Raw genomic sequence first — 21294 nt, 5'->3', positions numbered from 1 at the left:
CCTGGGAACCAAAAAGAGCAGTGCCTGCCCCTCCCACAGGGTAAGCAAGAGCCCCAACACAGGCATGTTTCTCTAGCTCCCCAGGCAATTCTCATTTGTAGCCACAGCTGAGAACCAGAGTTAGCCTTTATCACCCATCAGGTGTTCTTGTTTTCAACATTTCAGTACAAACTGTCTTGAAGGCTCCATAAATAAAGAGCACTATTAGCATAGAATGAACATACCTCAGAAGAATTGAACAGAAGAGCATCGAACACTTACTTGGAAGCTCTCTGGGATGCTGCCCTTCTGAGGACTTGTTTCTGATTGGATGGAGGTTTGGGGACCAGGGAGGAGGAAGAACTTGGAGGTGGCACCACTTTTTGTGGCAGAGTGGTTGGCTTCTGGCCACTAGCTGTGGCACTTGAAATTCTGCAAGCTGCACCATTATTCACTGTCCATAAATTGGAGTTAGGTAGTGTCTGGCTGCCAAAGATTGCCTATAAGTGAAAGAAAAATATGATCAGTGGAGCAGCCATTCACAACCCATTTGCTGTAAGCGAATAAGTGGTTTGTAATCCTTTAGTGGGACAAAAGGAAAAGGGAAACTGTTAAAGTCATTTTTTTAGCAAAAACTTTCTAATAATGCCAGTGCAGGTCTAGATCCAGAGAAGGGAAAGAAAATCTTGAAGCAAAGGGCTGAGGTGGTCTTGTTGAAAGTACTCTGGGCTCGGAATCAGAGCATCTGGGTACTGTGTACGGGTCCATATGCGTGAATTATGCACTTGGTTTCAGTCTTAGTTTCCCTCATTGTTAAATTCAACAAATATTCCCCCCTCTTCTTCTGCCTGCGCCCCCCCGCCCCCCCCCCCGCCACTCCCACCCCCGTTCAAGCCGTTGTTTCTCAGTCTAGTTGTGTAGGACACAGCTCCCTGGCCCATGCTGGTATTCAGCCCACAGCAGCTCACTCCGGTTGCCCGGCCACTCACGCTGGCCACCCGCCGGGCAGCTCACAGCAGCCCAGCTCCAGAGAGAGCTATTGTTCACAATCTTAGCTGTAGACGGCGCAGCTCACTGGCCCATGTGGGAATCGAACCGACGACCTCAGTGTTAGAAGCACGGCCCTAGTAACCACCTGAGCCACTGGGCCAGCACCCAAATTCAACAAATATTTAACAAAAGTCTCCTACAGGGTACTGGGTGCCAAGTATTAGAAATATAGCACGGAACAAAAATGACTTGAAGCTAGCCTCAATTTGAGCCCACTCACAGAATTTCGTACTCCTTCAGAAGGTATGCACATCTGAGGGAATGGAAGAAGCCAGTATGCCCAGGGCATAGTGAGCAAACAGAGTGGAGAGAGGGGGCCAGAACACAAACTGGGAGCCGGACCATGCCCGCCTTGAGGGCTATTCATAGAATTCTGGTACAGTAACATCTTGTTGACCTAAAGATTATCACAAGATTGATATCTGCAAACACTTTTAAAGTAAAATTACCACATGAATACAAAATCAATACAAGGGTATTTCTGCTCAGAGGGTAATCCTACAAATAAATAAAGACCTAAAACCACCATCTAAACATTACAAACGCCTACATATATCTGTAGTTTGAATGTAAATATATGTACTTCCTCAAGTGGATCCTTTAAAAATTCTTACAAGTTACTTACCTTACTAGAAATAGTTATTTTGTATCACAAATTTTGCTACTGGTCCTTCAATACTATTAACACAGCTTTTTAATATGCATGCATTACTAAAGCTTTAAATGTGAGATAGTATTAAGAGAAAAATAACTGACAAGATACATAGGACTTTTAATTAAAAGGATTCTGGCAATTGATTCCATCTGTGGACAACACTGCATATAAAAGACATAAGGGAAATGTCATTGCCTCATGGCAAGGCCTAAAGGAATAAGATTAGATGTTCTTAGGAAACATTTGCCTTCTACATAGACTTCACTAGTATTGTTTTTGTCCTTCATGAATTTTATTTTTTAAGATAAAAAAGATGAACTTGGTAGCTTTAGTAAAATGTTACCTAACGCTTCTATATTCATGCCTCGAAATGTCCCATGTCAGGGAAATGTATCTAAAAGTCCTGACCTAGGGAGATATGAAGGAGATGTAGGGTCTTATGTGGAGTAAATGTGTTTGCCGGAGAAGCCTGAAAAAGAACAAAGCAATTTCCGAAGTAGAGGATTAGAATATTTTCAAACAGACCAATCTGACTGAATGTTCCACACCTTTGCAAACCACCCAAGGGAAAACCGAAGAGCTGTTCACTCACCTCCATCTCTGACCTAAAGAAGTAGAACAAAGAAAGCTCTGAGTCCATGGGCAATGCCAGGAGGGCGGCTCTGTGGAATGTGCGTACGTGTGGGCAGGTCTTCAGATGGTCCGGGAGGGCCCAGGAGCCCTGCCTCAGTTCTAGCAAGCCTTCTGTGGATAAGGCCAGGCTCTAGAACACACCCATTCATTCCTCTCAACTACTGTTTCCATATCTGAGGGCCTCAAAATCTGAGGGAGAGGCTCAACTGGAAGGAAGGAGGGAGGGAGGAATGGGCACCCTAGGCTTCAGTTTTCACCACTGCATCCCAGTAAATGAGCTTAGATGTGAAGAATGCTTGAGAGAGGCTTCTTTCAGGATGGGGAAGAGGCCTGAAATCAGAACGAGGGCCGAAGAGTTCTACATTGGCCATCCATAAACACATTCACTGGGTGAGTAGCAGAGGAGGGAAACCATTGTTAGTAAAGAGCGCTTGGAAATACAAATATTCTTTACTGACTTAGAGTTTTCATGTTGTGAAGGCACTGTCATTAGTTAAGAACATCTATTCAATACATGTTGCTGTGGTTGACAACCTTATTTCAAATTCATTGAATTTTTTCTTTTTTTAATTTTCTGGGACATCTAAACACAAAAGAGTGAAGTGAAAAGAACAAGATCAGAATAGTGAATCTAGTAAATTTCTTTGTGTAAAAAAGAAAAAGGAATAAACACACATAGTATATATCATTATACGCTATCAACACACACACACATACACACACATTAGTATCTGCACAGGACAATTCTGAAAGATATACAAAAAAAAAAAGGTAAACTCCAGGGAGACGAATTGGTTAGCTAGGGGTCAGGGTGGAAGGGAAACTAATTTTTTAATATGTATCATTTGTACATTTTTGAATTTTCTACCATCTGTATGCATTACTTACTACAAAAACAAATTACTAAAAAGTCAAAAGGAAGTTGACTTCTAATAAGATTTAAGGAGGTAACAAATCAACTCTGAGTACAAGTCAAAGTATGCAAATAAGCCCACGTTTCAACCAGGTGGGTACAGGACTAGCCATTAGACTGGGCTGAAGAAGGAAACGACTGTTCAATATACATGGCTACAAAACCAGATCAGGTCATCAGTGAAATGCAGAGACACAGGGAAGTGGAACAGAGCCTGGCTTAGCAGTTAAATGCTGCCTGGGCTCAAATGGGGGTTCTGTCACTTATAAATTGGGTGAGCTTTTCAAGTTACTTAACCTCTCCAGCTTCAGCTTCCTCATAAGCGATTATAATTACTTCACTGGATTGTTGGGAACTAAATGAAGATCACATAAGCATATCTAGCCCAGGCATTCAATAAAGGTTTCTTGAAATAAAGTATCAGGCACACACAGCAGAGACTCAAATATTCCATTCCTTCTCAAACTTCCACCTCAGCTTACTGAGGAACTAAAGGACAGGATGACATGCAAATCTGCCGCTGTCTGTAGTGATCTGGGAATGGTAGTTGGTTATGTATTTTTCAACATATTTTTCCAGCTTTATGACGATGCTCACTTGTTTTAAGCAAACTCTTAAAACAAAAACATATGTTTAGGTTCCCCAGATCCTATTTACTTAATTCTCCCTGGCAGAAATAATGTTCTCCTCTTCTGAACACTTATAAAAATTTATTTGTATGTATCATATCACATCTAGCACATTCTACCTTGTATCACAGCCACTTACTTATATATGTACTTTTTCCCCTTCAAGACAATATACACTAGAAATGGATGGATTTATATCTGATTAATTGGTTTCAACCACAGTACCTAGAATGACTTGTGCATAAAAGTGCATATAAACATTTACTCCATGAATGAAAAAACAAAACTCACATTATACCAACTATTCATCTTTTTTTGGCAACAATAAATTCCTATACAAGAAAATAGGCAAGCCTTGTGTTTACACAGAGATACAATCTTGTAACAGGACCATTCTCTGGGCTTTGAATAGTGCCTAGTGTGCTATTTGTGTTCAAGTCACACTCTGCCACAAAATGTAAGTAAGCCCTTCTGCAGATCCCAAACAAAAATAAATTCACCTCCTTAGATGCAAATCTTGTGGCAGCACATTGATGTTCTATAGTAATAGGATCAGTCTTTACCTCAGACAACAAAATAAAATAAGTTAGGAGAACTTACAGCTTAGGAGACTGCCTCTTGCCTGGGTATCACGTCTCTCTGTCTTCCTAATAGTATGCTGATTTTGTTTGGGTAATAATGTGTGTCCAGCTAAAAAACTGTGTTTCCTGATCTCTCCTATACTTAGAGATAACCAGGTGACACAGTTCGGAGATGTAAACAGAAGTTTCCAGGTGTGGTTTCTGGGCAAGCTCTTTAAGGGGGGTTGGGGAGACTAGGTTGGGACACACATTTTGCCCTTTACTGTTGTGCTTTTTCCAACTGAGATCGCGGCTAGAGGTGGACAGGCACAGGGTGCAAGTCCCTTGCTAAGGTTTGCAGAGGATAGAGCCAGGAGCACGGATTCCTGAAAACATCATGGAATTTGCGAGAGCCTGTCTCTAGAGTTCTGATAATATAGGGGGAAAAAATCTCTAACTTGTTAAGCCACTGGGGAAGAGGAGAGGGGGTTCTGTTACATGCAGCAAAATGGAATCCTAACTGAGTAGAGAAATAATTGTCAATCTACCAGAGTCAAGCTTGTTTAAGCCTCAATGCAACTTAAATATGCTGCATCTCAAAAAAGCAGATACTCTTTCCAAATATAGTCAAAAGCTTCTAGGTTCTGACTCGTTCCGTGAGCGCACTCTAGTATACTGAATGGATAATGGTTACAACTCTATACCATCCCAAATTCCAGAAAGTCAGTGATGTGGACAAGTCCCCAGGTGTTTCACCAAAGCCAAGACTAAGAGGGATAAGATGAAAGCAATCAAATCTGATAAGAAACCCAGGAAAATACTCAGGCAATGTTAAAAGCAAACATATAAATGAATATATTTAGACTAGTGGCAGCAATCAACCTCTCCTGGCCCCCACAGCCTGTATTGGCCCCAATCCTAAAACTCTACCGACGATAGATCATGTGAACTGTTTTGCCCTGATATTCATTCATAAGTGGACAGGAAAACTGTATAAAGTTCTCTCTGTATGGTTTCTAAGAAATGGGAGGTTTGGATATACGATCTGAGCACCCTGTACTTGTGCCTTAGCATCCCAGGCAGGGGACAGCACCGCCATCAGTCCCTGCCCGGGAATGTGAGAGCTCTGTAAGCACTGGCCTCCACTCCGGAGCTGGTCAACATATACAAGACTTTTGCTTCTTTATTGGGTGTGGGAAACAGCCCTGCTTCAGTAAGGAGACTCAGCGAAAACCACAGCCTGAGGGTTGGCTTGGCCCCAGGCAACAGACTGGAAAGGCCTTCCGTCTCCCACAACAGAAGGGTCCTCGTGGGTGGGAAGGAGGAATTTCTGATAGACAGAACCCAGACTGCAACTTGGAGGGTTACAGGGAAGCAAGATCTGGGCTCTCTTACTAGAAAGATAATACTGTTCAGAGATTAAATTCTGGGAGGTTTTCTTTCGGTCTTTCTTTTCTTTTTCTTTTTTTTTAAAATTCCTTCCAGAAAAACACTCCTTTTAGTCCTTACGTAGGCTTCTTGCAGATGGGGCAGAGCTGGGTGGCTCTTTGTAGTGGAATAACTCTCTAAACTCACTTTTGAAAATTAAATGAGATAAGGTAGGCAAATATTAATCTCTATTTGGGTGTGTTAATGTCTCTGTGTCCCTTTTACTCTGATTTCAGAGCAAACATTTCTAGGTGTTATCTTCCCCATAGGAGATTTTTATCCTCACTTGAATAACGTTCCCATTACCCGGGACACAAAGCCACTTGCAGCACGTTTCTCTCCGGCAGCTCATGGCCTGGAATGGTGTGGCTTCCTGAGCATGTAGGAGACTCCTCGCTCACCTTACTACAGCCGGGCCCAGAGCTGCTTAAAGAACACATTATGTCTTTGTGCAACCATATGACACTGGAAAAAGCTCAGGGCCGAGGTGAGGGTGAGGGTAGCTGTTTCTATTTTGGCAAAAGCAAGCTTCCAAAGGCCTTTGTCTCACACTGTATGGAGTTCTTGGCTGTCTTCCATTCACAATGTTTGTCAGCTGGGACAAGACTGGAGGCTGAGCAAGAGAAACAGAGTACAATTTCTGGTACGGCTCCATGTCACTGGGCTGTGCTATGACCCCGACAGGGAAGGGGCAGAAACCCTGAAGATGCTACTGTTCCCACAGAGAAAGGCCAATGACACAAACACGGGAGACAGAACTTGGAGCTGCCCAAGATCCTGGAAGTCCTCTGGCATATCCTTCCACTTCTCAAATCCAATAAGCAGCTCCCTCTCCGTTAGCAACCAGGAAGAAGGCGCTTACTAGCTCAAACGATCTACTGTAAAGGACGTGAACACAGGTGCTCACCTGGACAGAACAAGTTAGGGGAAACTATTATTCACCAACCAAATGACACCACTGTGCTTCAGACAGTCCCGAAATCAACTGTACTTGCTAACATCTGAGAAGGAATGCAGACCACTAAAAACAGATACTCAGATATACTCATGGGCCTCAGATTCCTTCATCTAACCACACCAAAGGTAGCAACAGCGGTCTCTGAGCTGATTTTTCAATAGGATTGACACACTTGAACCAGTCTTGGGCTGGGTATGTATCAAATCTATCATTTTTTCCCCTTCATGCTTTGTGAATTTATTATTAAGCTCAGAATGGCCTTCCGTACACCAACATTATTAAAATTTCACCTACTTGTAATGAAAATATGCAAATAAAAATGAAATTTAATTTTTTACCTATCAGATTCATTCATTCATTTCCTCAACAAACATTTGTCAAGTGTCCATTATGTGGCAAGCATTGTACTAAGAGCTGGGGGTCTGGGAACAAAGAAAACAGAAAAAAAGTTCTACCATTATGACATTTACATTCTACTGGGTCCAGATAAGCTATAAACAAGAATATGAGGTAAAATAAAGCTGGAAAGGGGGACAGGAGGTGCTGGAGGGCAGGACAGGGAACATTTGAAACAGGATAATCAGGGAAGATCTCCCTCATGAGTCATGCTGTTTTGCTGTTTAAGTACAGTGATAAAAATCGTGTTATGTATATCTTGTCACATATGCTGGATCATTTCCATAAAATAATTTCCTTGAACTAGAACGCCTAGATCAGAAGGCAGCGGCTGCTGCTGTTTTAAACCATTATATATATATATATATATATATATATATATATATATATATATATATATATACACACATACATATATATATGTATATATGTATATATGTATATATATTCTCAAATTGCCTCCTGTAAAGGTTGTACCAGTTACATTTCCATCAGTATGTCTGAGAAGATAATTTCCTTATCTTTCCTTGATTATTGTAAAGAAATAGCATGTGTCCCATGAAAAGGTGGCTCATATTTTCATGCCAATGCTGTGTCTTTTCTTTTTTGTGTTTGTAAGACATTGATGCCTTTGGGAAAACATGCTAACAATCAACACAGATATTCTTTTAATCATTTTATCATATTAATTATTCTTCTCACATTTCTCTCTAGCATTTATGAACAAATTAATCGGCATATATTTTTGATTATCTAAGTAAGCAAATATTAGTAAAAAATGTAGCTAATTAATACTCTATGAGCCTTGAACTTCTCCTAAAACACCTTCTTTAATATCATTTTAACTAATTTCTGCTCTGGCACAGGGGGTTTAACTAAAACCCCCCAAATTGAATTACAATGCCATGTATATTTAAGGTTAAAAGTAATACATGATAGAAAGAGATATTTGCACACTTGTTCACTGGAGCATTATTCACGATAGCTAAGATGTGTAAGCAATCTAAATGCCCATCGACAGATGAATGGATACGGAAAATGTATATACATACAACAGAATATTATTCAGCCTTAAAATAAAGAAATCCTGTCATATGCAACAAGGTGGATAAACCTTCAGGACTTTATGCTAAGGGAAATAGGCCAGTCACAAAGCGACAAATACTGCATGATTCCACTTATATAAGGTTATCTAAAGTAATCAAACTCACGGAAACACAATGTAGAATTGTGGTTGCCAGCGGTTAAGGGGAGGGAGAAATGGGAAGTTGTTCGATCAGTACAGTTTCAGTCGTGCAAGATGAAGAAATTATGATGATCTGTTGTACAGTAATGTGCATGTAGTTAACAATTATACTGTCACTTGAACACTGTTAATAAGATCAATTTATACTATGTGATTTTTACTGCAATGGAAATAAAGTAATACATAATAATAAGACCAATGAACTTTTGTACTGAGCTTTTACCATGGGTCAGCACTGCTCTAAGCACTTTACACGTTATTATCTCATGCAATCCTCCCAAGCATTTGAGGGAGGTCCCATCATCATCTATCTCTACACACAGAGGAAGAAACCAAGGCACAAAAGGTTCCATAATTTGTCCATGACCACATAGCTACTAAGTAGTAAACTGGGATCCACACCCATGGATGAGTCTGATTTCAGAGCCCCAGGACACTATTCTGCTTTCCTTATATATTATGCTGACTTCCTTTTATATTCATTGAAATCAAACCTCCCTTCCAAAGCAAATCTAAAGCAAACCTAGCGATGTGTCCAATTTTCATCAGATGCATTTAAAAGACAGATTTCACTTGCTTTACTCCAAGAAGAAAAGGTTGAAAAACATTTTGTCTGTAAGCAAATTATCATTACTTATGATAAAAGTTAAAATATGCATAAATATGTATACGCATATGTATATAAAAGTAACCTCAAAAGATCAGCAATGACCCCAGACTGAGAGTTCAATTGGTAAAAAAAAGTTAATTCATGGCCTCATTTTCAATTGTCTCATTTATCTTTGATTTGCTAGTACTTTTAGGAAATGATTCATATATCAGGGCCCTTGTTCTCCTAATAACGTGTCTGTGTTTTACATTTCCTCGTTAGCAAAATGAAATAATTAGATGAGGCAATCTCTAAGTTCCCTGACAACTTTAAATTCAGAGATTATAAATATGTAACTTGTCTCTGTATTCAAATGTGTAGTTTTATTTGGCTCAGAATCTCACAGGGTTGACCTACTGTGCATGTCGCACAGACGTTGCTGTCTGTCATACGTTCATGAAGCGTTTTCCTATGGCTGCATCCATCTCCGAGGATAGGGTTCTTTATGTTTACAGATGAGGTCTTTCCTTCTCTCACAAAGTGACTGTTGCGAGTCAGTCCCTCACAAGCCCACAAACAGAAACAAACCACAGGTCACAGAGGGAGGGAGGAAACGAAACTTGTCACCAGGCAGATGTAGTGAAACCACATTTTAATACTATACAACAAACAAGACCAATCCCAAGCAGCTGATAGGTGAACAGCTGCCTTTTAATATCCCCACAACCATGTAGAGTTCTGAATTTTGATTCATTACACTAACCCTTTCTTTTATATTTGTGTATATGAGGGGATAGCAGCAGCAGCAATAAATCAAAATGCCTTAGGTGATAGATGATATATGTGTAAAACAAGAAGCCAATGAAGAGTCACTTCTGTCAAGAGGAGGGTAGTAGAGTGGAAAAGGCTCTGGAAGCCTCCAACCTGGTTTGAATACTACCTCTGCAATTACCTAGCTATGGACTCTGTGAGCGTCAGTTTCCTCATCAGTGGAATGAAGACAACACTACATGTATCTAGGATACAAGAGACACTAACTATATGTCCGTTTCCCTGTCCCTACCTTCCTCCTTCTGAGATTCCAGACGGACGTACTCAGCAGCAGCTTAGAAAACAACCTGGTGGGAACCAGGGAACTTCAATTACTACTGGTAATGAATCAGCATAATGAACAGATGTCTATATTGTAATAATGCATTAATAATTAGATGTATATGGTATTGAAAAAGCAAGCATGATATTCATGGGGGAAAAGAGTCATCTGTTAGTATTCTCATTTGTAGGCACCTGTCATGTTTCCTGGTAATCTTCTCAAAAACACCTATCACAGAAAAAAAATTAAAATAGTAGAGTAAAAATAATACGGTGAAAAACCAAAGTGACCATTGAAGAGGTAATTTCTAGGTGATTAATAACAACCCACACAAGTACTTCGAATCTCCAAACTCTTAGAATATATTTCAGGATATTGCACGACTCATAGCCCCTGACCCTATTACTGAATAGTACAAGCATGGGCGAGGGGGTGGGAAGGGGGGCGGCGGCAGTAAATTACGGGCATTTCTAAGAGGTAACCCCAGGAACGCCTTCTTAAGACATTTTGTTAAGAATCTGTGGTAACTGGGATACTAGGTCTGAGTTTACAGATGTTTAATAAACCTTTTCTTTTGTGACAGTACATACAAGTATGAATAATAGGAGACAAGATACCTGAGAATAACTTTTCAAATACAGTCTTATAGGTGTCAATAAGTACTTGTTGAATGTAGGAACTGCAACTTAAAATTTATGTAATAATACGTATAGCTACTATTTATTGAATGCCTTAATATATTGACAGGGAGGCAGCATATAGTGATAGCCGAGAGCCTGGATGGTGGAGGCTGACACACCTGTGTTCTAATCCCAGCTCTTCCATTTATTACTTACCATGTTTCCCCGAAAATAAGACCTAGCCAGACAAGCAGCTCTAATGCGTCTTTTGGAGCAAAAATTAATATAAGACCTGGTATTATATTATATTATATTATATTAATCATATATTATATTATACCCAGTCTTATAGTAAAATAAGGCTGGCTCTTATATTAATTTTTGCCCCAAAAGATGCATTAGAGCTGATTGTCCGGCCAGGTCTTATTTTCGGGGACACACGTATGTGACTCTTAGAAAGTTACATAAATGCTGCTCTTTGTTTCACCTATAAAATGAGGCTCATACCCGGGCAGTTGTGAGGATTAAATGCGCTAATACAATGAAAACGTCTGGTTCAGGGCTTCGCACACAGCCTGTCCTAAGGATTACCATCCTCATGATAACCCACAGTTATATATTATCATCTCCATAGTAGAGGTAAGCAAACCGAGGTTCAAAGAAATTCGAATGAACTGTCCCATGTCAGAAGCTGGACAGGTCTAAAATAACTGCGGATTATCTGACCCCAGAGCTTGTCCAGCATGCCTATTTCCAAACCAACTGAATAAGTTTTACGTACATGTATTAGTTCACATATTTCCAATGTGTTTGTATTAGGTAAGAAGAGAAGAGTTTGGTTTGGCAAAATCTACTCAATCAAATGGTTCTAGGAAAATTAATAATAATAATGATAACCACCACCACCTAGAAACTAAGAGTTAATGTGAGTTCCTGAAAAAGGTCAGAAGGAGAAACAAAACAACAAAAAATAACCTGAAACAAAACAAAAACAAAGCAGTGGTAGGTTATGACAGCCAGGTCAACCTGCTTCAGGAATTTAAGTGCACAGGTAGAAGTTCTTTCCCTTGCATACACCCCCAATCCAACCTTCCTCTTGAATACTCTGTTAGAAACGTAGAAAGACTGCCCTGCACAGCCAGTCTGTTTGCTCGCTCTCTTTATGCCACGCTGAGGAGTGAGCGTGTTATTCCTGGCTGCCTGGAAAAGCCCGGGTGCCTGCTGAATTTCTCTTTCTTTCCCCTCCCCCACAACACAAACATACAGCAGCTGAAGACTTGGAGAAACAGTATTCATTCCTGCAGAGGGGCAGAATTTTTCTAGACACATGCAATGAACTTTTAGGAGCAGAATAACAAGACTTGGCTGGGTTTATACGGGAACCCTTTCCACACCTGTGAGGCTGTGCATGTACACACATACCATCGGCAAAACGCTCATTACATATGGCGCTCAAGATGTTACTAGCACATTGAAAGACCCTTGATGTGAACACTGAGCTGCCCCCGCACCCTACCCCCTGCTTGTTATAGGAACATTAGTCTCTGTTGGCCCTCAGTGGATCTAAGTTAGTCTGGTAAAACTGGGCATGGTGGGAAGGAGGAAGTAAAGAGCAGATGGAGTGGAAGCTGGAGACGCATTTAGGATGCCGTTTACTCCCACCTTGAATTACCTTATTATGTAGAAAATTAAGCCTACTAAAAAGTGAAGGGCTTTGGGAACCAGTGAACAATTAAGATGTATTTAAAATCCCCTTCTCCCACTTTGTTGTTAAAAGAAATTTCAGTAGTTCTGCCCTGGCCATCAAAATGTCCTTAATTTTTCGGCTTTTTGGGCTTTTTTTCAGTCTAGATGAGGCAGAGAAGAGAGTGGGAGGGAAGGAGATGGGGGTTGGGAGCAGAAGTTTAACAAAGGATCACTTTAACAGAAACTACTGAGTAATCGCTCTGTCCTGGGCCAAGAATAACATCAGCTCAATGTCGGCAATTAGAATCAGGTCAGTCGGGCCTCACAGCCGTGAAGCCCTCCTCGCAAACCCCAGCATGGAGGGCTACGCATGCTGATGTCACCAGCAATCAGTGTTGCCCAAGAAAGTCCCCCGACTCAGCTGAAAGAAAAGTTTTTATCCTTCTCCTTCAGGGGCAGGAAGCCAGTGTGAGGAGGACATGGGAAGCAATGAGGAAAACTAGAGAGGAGATGCACACCAGGCACATCAACACGGAGGAGCCATTTCACCATCCCTAGGCTAGCAAGATTCTGCGATTTCTCCAACCAGCCCAAACTCATTTTAAATCAATTAATATATGTAAAGCTCCTGGACTAGTGCTTGGACCACAGTAAGTGTTGACTATTATTAAAACAAAGAGGGAGGACTCTGTCGCATTACTTATCTCTTGTCCACCAGGAAACTTGAATCCTGGGAGCAGTGATTGCTGAGCACAATGTACCCTGATAAGAATGAGCAAGGAGGTTTTCAAGTTTGGAGAACTTATTTATAAGGAGACTATAGTAGATGGAATGAAAAAGATAGAAACAAAGTTCCTATAAAAAAATGATTGCCTGAAATTTTATAAGGACAACGCTAAGTTTTAACATATCCAGTCTCCCTTCCAAAGGACAGAAAACAAATAACAAAGAGGAGACATTTCTAATGCCTTCCTCTCTAGTTCAGTGGTTCGCAAAGTGTGATCCCCAGAAGAGCAGTGTCAGCGCCACCAGGGAACTTAGAAATGGAAACAACTGAGCCCCATCCCAAACCTACTGAATCAGAAATGGGGTTGGGCAAACAATCGGTGTTTTAACAGACCCTCCAAGGGGAAGTGCTGTTACTTAAAACCAGGGGTCTGCAAACTAGGGCTTGCAGGCCAAATCCAGCCTGCCGCCTGTTTTTGTAAATAAAGTTTTATTGGAAAACAGCCACACATTTATTTTCATATCGTCTATGGCTGTTTTCATTCTACCATGGCATAGGAGTTGAATAGGTTCCACAGAGACCCTATGGCCTGGCTCAAAAGGTCTAAAATATTACTCTATGGCCATTTATAGAAAAAGTCGGCCAACCCTGCTCTTAGAACAATGTCTTTTTTTTTTTTTTTTAAACTGCTGGTTTTACCCATCAGTGTTTAACAGATCATAGTTTCAATTTTGTCTTATTTTGTTTATCATGCTCTCTATCAAATGGAGTGGATCACACTTATGTCTTTGTACCTGTCCCCGGAAACCTTTGCCAGTGGCTCCGTGTGACTTTCCTCTCCCATGCCCATGTTACAGGACCAGTCTTTAGTAGGGGGAGATTCAGCGTATGACAATTTCTAGATTTATGAGTGACATGCTAGACAGAGATAAAGAGCAAAGCTTACTCCACATGAATGGTTAGAGATGACGACGTTCAAACTCATATCCTGAATCAAAGTTTGTCTTCTCAGAATTAATACCTTTAATAAGCTGGTTAAGCGCAGAAAAAGATAGAGATCTTCCTCTGCATGGAATGCAAGAAAGGCTGCGTGATCTTTCCCAAAACATTTTTAGGAGATCACTCTGAAAGGCACTGTCCATGTACATAATTAATACAGTATGAGATGATATAATATGAAATAATGTGATGTGATATGTGATAAATACTATAATAAAAGATATAAAACCCCCTTTAATGTCCTGTTCCAAAACAGGTCTCTGTTTGTGGATGAATTCTAGATAAATCTAATTTCAATTCTACTCACTGTTCTTAAACAGGCAACTAACCAAATTGTTAGTTATATCAATGGTTACCTACACTTAAGTAAAACGAATTCAAAGCATAAGAAGTTCATAAGAAAGCATCTCTGTTCTAAAAGGTTCTTATCTGGAAAATATGGACTGTAGCATCTCATTTTGATCATCACACTGCTTTCTGTCAGATGTCAGATAGAAATGTCCTCATTTAGAAAATCTTTGGGATAGTGGAGGCATTTAACCCAGTTTGCATTTTCACAATTGCAGACATAAGTGCGTATCTTCAATATTTTTTAATTTGTGTAAATTTTAAAAAACTCTTTAACTTCTTAACCTAAGGACAGAAATACAGGCCATACTGAGACTGCAAACCATGCCTCTATCAACCATTTAGTTATAATTATAACGGTCAGGTATAGCTAAAAACAGAGATTTACAAATCTAGCAGGGCTTTGTTCCTTTAGTGGAGTGATTCTTAATGTCCTCTGAAATAAAGTATCCTAAGTTACTAAATATTCTTACTGTTAGAACATTTAAAATCTTATTTGCTATTTTATTAGTTATAAACTCTTCAAGCTAATAAAATTTACTTTGTTTCGCTCTCCTTCCAGTCCCAGAACTTCACACTCTTATTCATTTTTACCTAAATAAAACTGTGGAGAAAAACAGGGAGAATAAACAAAATGATGTTATAAACATATATAAAATTGTGATGAATGATTTTCTGTTCCTCTTCCAGGAGACATGAGATAACACTCCCTTCTTGGGAGTTCTGACTCCTCCCTAAGACAGATATTCTGACAGATTCTAAAAAACATTTTCCATATACTTCATAGTTCAGTGAAACTAAACCAGTATAATCCTCAGTGAAAAAAAAAAAATCCACACAAGAACAGCAGTCCTCTGAATTTTCAGAGGAATGTGAGTTGCTGGAAGCTAATCAAAAGAATGAGAAGGACTTACACATGAAGCAGTTTCTAAAAGTGAAAATCAGCAAAACTGTCTCTCCTTCCTCAAAATTTCAATGCCCTGCAAGGACCTCTTTCTTTTTTCTTTCTTTTTTTTAAAAAAAATCATCCACCATTTCAAGGTATGGAAGCATTAAAAATTAATTAAAAGATCAACTGTCTAGATATGTTGGAGCCATAAATTATACTCACAGATGGGAAATAGGCTATCTGTGATACCTCCAGTATTCACCATCTGATCAAGCTGGGATTCTCAAGTTCTCTGAATGATGGGGAGTTTGAAGTTAGAGAGTTTTTAAAATTTTACACAGATTAAAAGAAAATGCACATTTATATCTGCAATTGTGAAAATGCAAACTGGCTTAAATGCCTCCACTATCCCAAAGGCTTTCTACATCAGGACATTTCTACCTGACAGAAGGCAGCATGAGGATCAAAATGAGATATCACATTTCAAATTTTCCAGATAAGAAGTCAGGACATTTCTCCAGTAAAAACAACCCAATGAACTATCTCACAAATACTTAAAATTTCTCAATCACGGTGAATTAGTATAATACACAGAGTACCCTATCACGGATGATCAAGTGATGAATGATATTGAAATAATAAAATATGTCTGAACCTAGACAATAGTTGAAAAGATAAGTAAATATAGGGAGCATGATGATAACTGTTTTATTTAAAAGAAAATAAAACTTTGGGAAATGCTGCCTTAGCCTTTGAGTGAATATTAATTTTGCACAAACGAATGCACACTACATACTACATTTTTATAAGAAAGAGTAAATGACAAGAGATCAAACTGATATAAGACATTTCTTCACACAACCAAATATCAGGGAAGCTCAGAATTAATACTGATTCAGCCCAACAGAACATGTAGAACATGGTAACTGATTCTAATAGTAATCCTGAATCATCAAGAAAAATTTAACTCGTTATGGCCTGACTTTTTAGTGAAGTCATCCATTCTCTGTAGTTGGGGTCATACAGATAGGCTAGTGCAATATACTTCTATAGCTCCCCTAGACGTACACTCAGGAGTTTCTGTCATTTTATAGACAGTGAGTAGGGAACCGGTATTTCACTAGAGCATAAACTCCATGACAGCAAGGATTTTTGAGTATATTGTTACATTTTTATATACACTGTTTTGTGTACAAACAATCAAACCGGAAGACTAACAACCTAACTTATGACACTTTCCTACAAGAAGAACTTGAAAGTGATTTATTCCTTGAAAATCTTGATAGATCATTAAGGATTAATATGTGCTTGTGGGGCCGGCTCGGTGGCTCAGGCGGTTAGAGCTCCATGCTCCTAATTCCAAAGGCTGCTGGTTCGATTCCCATATGGACCAATGGGCTCTCAACCACAAGGTTGCCAGTTCAATTTGTCGAGTCCCGCAAGGGGTGGTGGGCTCCACCCCCTGCAACTAAGACTGAACATGGCACCTTGAGCTGAGCTGTCGCTGAGCTCCCAGATGGCTCAGTTGGTTGGAGTGCGTCCTCTCAACCACAAGGTTGCTGGTTCGACTCCCGCAAGGGATGGTGGGCTGTGCCCCTTGCAACTAGCAACGGCAACTGGACCTGGAGCTGAGCTGCGCCCTCCACAACTAAGACTGAAAGGACAACAACTTGAAGCTGAACGGCACCCTCCACAACTAAGATTGAAAGGACAACAACTTGACTTGGGAAAAAAGTCCTGGAAGTACACACTGTTCCCCAATAAAGTCCTGTTCCCCTTCCCCAATAAAAACAAACAAGCAAACAAACAAACAAAAACAAAAAAAAAACAAAAAAAAAAAACTTCTCAGCTTTGTCTGCTAAAAAAAAAATTAAAAAAAAAATATTTATATATATATATATATATACATATATATGTATATATATAAAATATATATATATACGTATATATGTGTGTATATATATACGTATATATATATGTGTGCTTGTGTATACCAAGTCTATGAAGGCAAGGTCGTAGTCCATTTAGAAAAGAATTCTTTAAAATGCTAGCTTTTAGGTATCTGGGAATTAGACCCTCTGGGAGGGTCTCATTGAGCATACAACAGAAAGGGTAAACACTACAATAGAGACTTTTGTGGAGAAACATTCAAATGAAAGAATGTCAAAACTGGTTCAGCATCACCGTCCAGGAAAGCCAATGTTATGGCTTCAGAACATTTCTTCCCTAAGAGTAGATTCCCCATAAACCATCCAAGCCATGGTGGTGTTGGTCAACTTTTGGGAAACTGTTCCCACATTTCAAAATCCATTGACATTATTATTATTACCAACAGAAGGAAGACGGCAGCACATGGAAAAGTCTTAATCTTGATTTACCTGGTGCCGGGCTCGACTCTGGTCCAGAAGCTGCTGGGACTGAAGTTTCTGTTGTTCAAGTTGCTGCAGGGCAAAATGGAGTTGGTAGCTGCCTGCCGTGGGGTGATACTTGTGCTGGGGGATTACCCCTGTAGCCCTGCTGTACGCGTTGTTCTCTACCTCTCCCTCCCAGGCAAAGCCACCTGTTTGGAGGCTCCTGAAAAGAAAAGAAAGCAGATTTCTTAGAGTAGTTGTGTGAATAACCAAAAGGAAAGGGGAGAAACAAACGGAGGTATTTTTCCTTTGTAGAGCTAAACACAGTTTGGAATTACAAATCAATGTGTGTCATAAATTTCCCAACTCGCCCACTGAGCTGCAGCTTCATGAACACAAAGACAGGGTCTGCTCTGCTCTCCATTCTAATCGGAGCTGTTATAAGGCCTGGTGTGTGACCAATGCTCAATAAATATCTGTTGAGTGTTAAATAATTAAAACAGCAATTTCACTCCCCTGTGATAGCCACATGGACCTCCAAGAGGAGCTTCACATGGAGGATAGTAGGTTAATTTAAGGTGGGAACAGAGGCACAATCAACTGCTCTAACAGTAACTTCGAAAGTCCAGGGGTGAATTATACAGAATTCTTGTTTGTTTGTTTTTTCAAACCACCCAATTGTGAATTAAGTCTTTTAAAGAAGTGTTTATTTATATTTGAGCTTCTATTCCCATCATGGGAAGACATAACTGGTGTGAGAAGATACTTTTTTCATTATTCTGAATTTACTTCAACAGGGTCTCCCGCCAGGCTAACATTTAGCCTGAACACATGAGAAAGGTAATGGGCCTGTGGCGTTTGGGATCGTTTAGTATCTATGCCACGCTACTTGCTAAATACGATCTTCCTTACCCAAATTCTAAAATTTTAGGTGCTGGTGCCTTGTCTGTACACATAGGAGTCAAAGTCTTCACAACTACAGATTCCTACTTACCCCCTCTCAGTCCATTTCTTCCAGGTAACAAAGTCCCCATTTAGACCACTTCCCACCCATTAGGATGACTATTATTAAAAACAAAACAAAACAAATAGACAACAAAAAGTGCTGGCAAACATGTGGAGAAATGGGAACTCTCATGCATAGCTGGTGGGAATGTAAAAAATGGTGTGGCTGCTGTGGAAAACACTTGTGATTCCTCAAGAAACTAAAAACAAAAGTACCACATGATCGCTCCATCAATTCCACTCCTGAGTATATGCCCCAAAGAACTGAAGGCAGGAACTCACACAGGTACACCAATGTTCAGAGCGGCATTCCTCATAACTGCCAAAAGGTGAAAACATCCCAACTGTCCATGAACAGATGAATGGATAAACAAAATGTGATACATACAGTGCAATATTATTCGGCTTTAAAAGGGAAGGAATTTCTGACACATGCAACAACGTGGATGAACTCTGAAGACATTATGGTAAGTGAAATGAGTCAGTCACAAAAGGACAAGTATTGTATGATTTCACTTACAGAAGGTACCTAGAATAGTCCAATTAATAAAGGTATGAAGTACAATGGTGGTTGCCTGGGGCTGGGGAGGCAGGAGAATGGGGAGTTATTGTTTAATGTGTGCTGAGTTTTAGTTTGGGATGATGAGAAAGTTCTGGAGATAGATGGTGGTGATGGCTGCACAACACTGTGGATGTACTAAATGTCAATGAATTTCACGCTTATGAATGGTAAATTTTATGTCATGTACAATTTACCACAATTTTTTTTTAAAGTTCCCCATATATTTTAAAACAGTCTTATTTGGGAGCCCTTCCATTGCCTTAACACTTTTAGTTACTTTCTGTACCTTCTTTAATTGCCCTGTATATTTTCATTTTCCTTTTTAAGGTACAATGACCAGAAAACTGTACATAGGAGACACATTAAGAATTTCAGTAGTGAACAACTTTACCCCAAACCCTGGTTAATGGGGCTTAGAGAAATGAAACGTGCCTGATTTAAGAGAAATCTGGATAGTGATTTAAATCACTGTAATTCTTTCCTTTGTAAATGTCCTTAGGTATTAGTGGCCACTTCCATGGCAGAGATGCTGCACCTGGGGGTCAGGTAACGCAGATCTTCCTGAGTCCCAACCTACAGGCCACCTGGTTATTTACAGCCTGGGTCCTACGGAACCCAACAGAGACCTGTGAGAGGGAGCAAAGTGGAATGTCTGCTGAGTCCCCAAGTCCACGCTCCTTTCTTGACCTCCCTCATATTTCGGTCATTTCAGTTCTCTGCCTCTCTCGAAGAGATTTCCAAATACCTAGTTAAGGGAAAGTCTGCATAATGTATTCTGAAGTCCACGGATGAAAGGTTTTCCGCCCACATAATCTCACCTCTTACATGTCACATGCCTTGTTCATCTCCTCCCACAGTTTGGCTCCCACAGTTCAGTTGCAATGATTACTCACTTTCAGCTAATATTCTTGGAGAACAGTACCAAAAAGCTTGGAGCTTATTTATTAATTTTTTTGAGTATGACACTTGATCTTCACTAATACCTTTGGAAATGCTGCAATGTGCATACTGTTATACAGTTAAAAAGACATGCTCTTTCCCCAGGGGCTTCCGGAGGTATGGAGAAATATGGCCACCAATGATCGAATACAAATAAGTACCTAAATACATGAATAAAATGTTCACATTATTCACAAGTGAAGTTGAGTGGGAGGAAACAGGAGTTACTCCCTGTTTAGGAAAGGAGGGGGTCAGAGGAATCTGTTATCTCTTTTCTCATTAGTGAGGGAAGAGATACGCTTACTGGGGAAAACATGCAAGAATAGCCAGGGGAACTGAGTGAGCTCTCAGTGGAATGAGGGGCAATGGAGAATGGTACTGTCCCAGGGAGGAGAAGAGAAGGTTCAGGGCAGGAGTGGGCCCATCCAATGAACAAGGGAACAGGCGCTTCCTGGAGGTCTCTATACCAATTAGGGCAGGTATTTAATCTAGAATAAAACTATTATTTACCATAACTGGACCAATGGTTAGAAAACTTATCAGTTATGATTCTGCTTCCACTCCTGGTATGCTGGTTATGGGAGAAGTTTCTTGCCACAAGTAGCAATTTAGACTCAGGGATTAGATATTAAAGCATTTATGTAACCATGTAGTTTATATCAGAATTCATCTCACTGGTTAGCTAGATTGGTTTTATTTCTAAAAGCTGCTTTAATAACCAATATTACTAAAAGGTGTTTAATTTAATGTCTTGTTGTATATTGGACATCAGAGTCTGTAACGAGGCCCCCGTATTTGGAGATGACCAGGGACAGATGCTCAGGTGTGCGCACACAAAGCAGGAGTCTGTGGATGAAACGGGTAGGACAGTGCGCAAGAGTAGATCAAATAAGGGACTTTGGATAAGAGGAGGTTTATTCATCCAACTGCATACATATTGAACAGACTGCAACATCATAAACTTTTATAGTGAAAGCTGTTTTTAATCTCATCAGTAACATAGGCCCAGCCTCCAAATCACAAAAGGAAGTTCCTCAAG

At 40.0% G+C, this 21294-nt stretch overlaps 1 protein-coding gene across 17 annotated transcripts in view; it reads right to left on the bottom strand.

Annotated features, from left to right (window-relative positions):
* TTLL5 (tubulin tyrosine ligase like 5) overlaps positions 1–21294 on the bottom strand; it is a 241367-nt gene that overhangs the window by 56804 nt on the left and 163269 nt on the right. For 16 of the 17 annotated variants that reach the window (XM_074327187.2, XM_074327192.2, XM_074327193.2 and 13 more), the window contains 2 exons: positions 17777–17972; positions 262–479 (listed from right to left, as the gene is read on the bottom strand). In XM_074327187.2, coding sequence (XP_074183288.2) covers positions 262–479; positions 17777–17972 — 414 coding nt within the window. Of the gene's footprint in view, positions 1–261; positions 480–17776; positions 17973–21294 lie in introns of those variants that run through there. The other variant, XR_012494588.2, reaches the window with a different exon arrangement.

The sequence above is a fragment of the Rhinolophus sinicus genome, chromosome 3, assembly GCF_057876585.1.
Source record: "Rhinolophus sinicus isolate RSI-liver-muscle chromosome 3, RSI-T2T, whole genome shotgun sequence".
Taxonomy (NCBI): Eukaryota; Metazoa; Chordata; class Mammalia; order Chiroptera; family Rhinolophidae; genus Rhinolophus; species Rhinolophus sinicus.
This window is presented reverse-complemented; position numbering and strand designations above follow the sequence as displayed.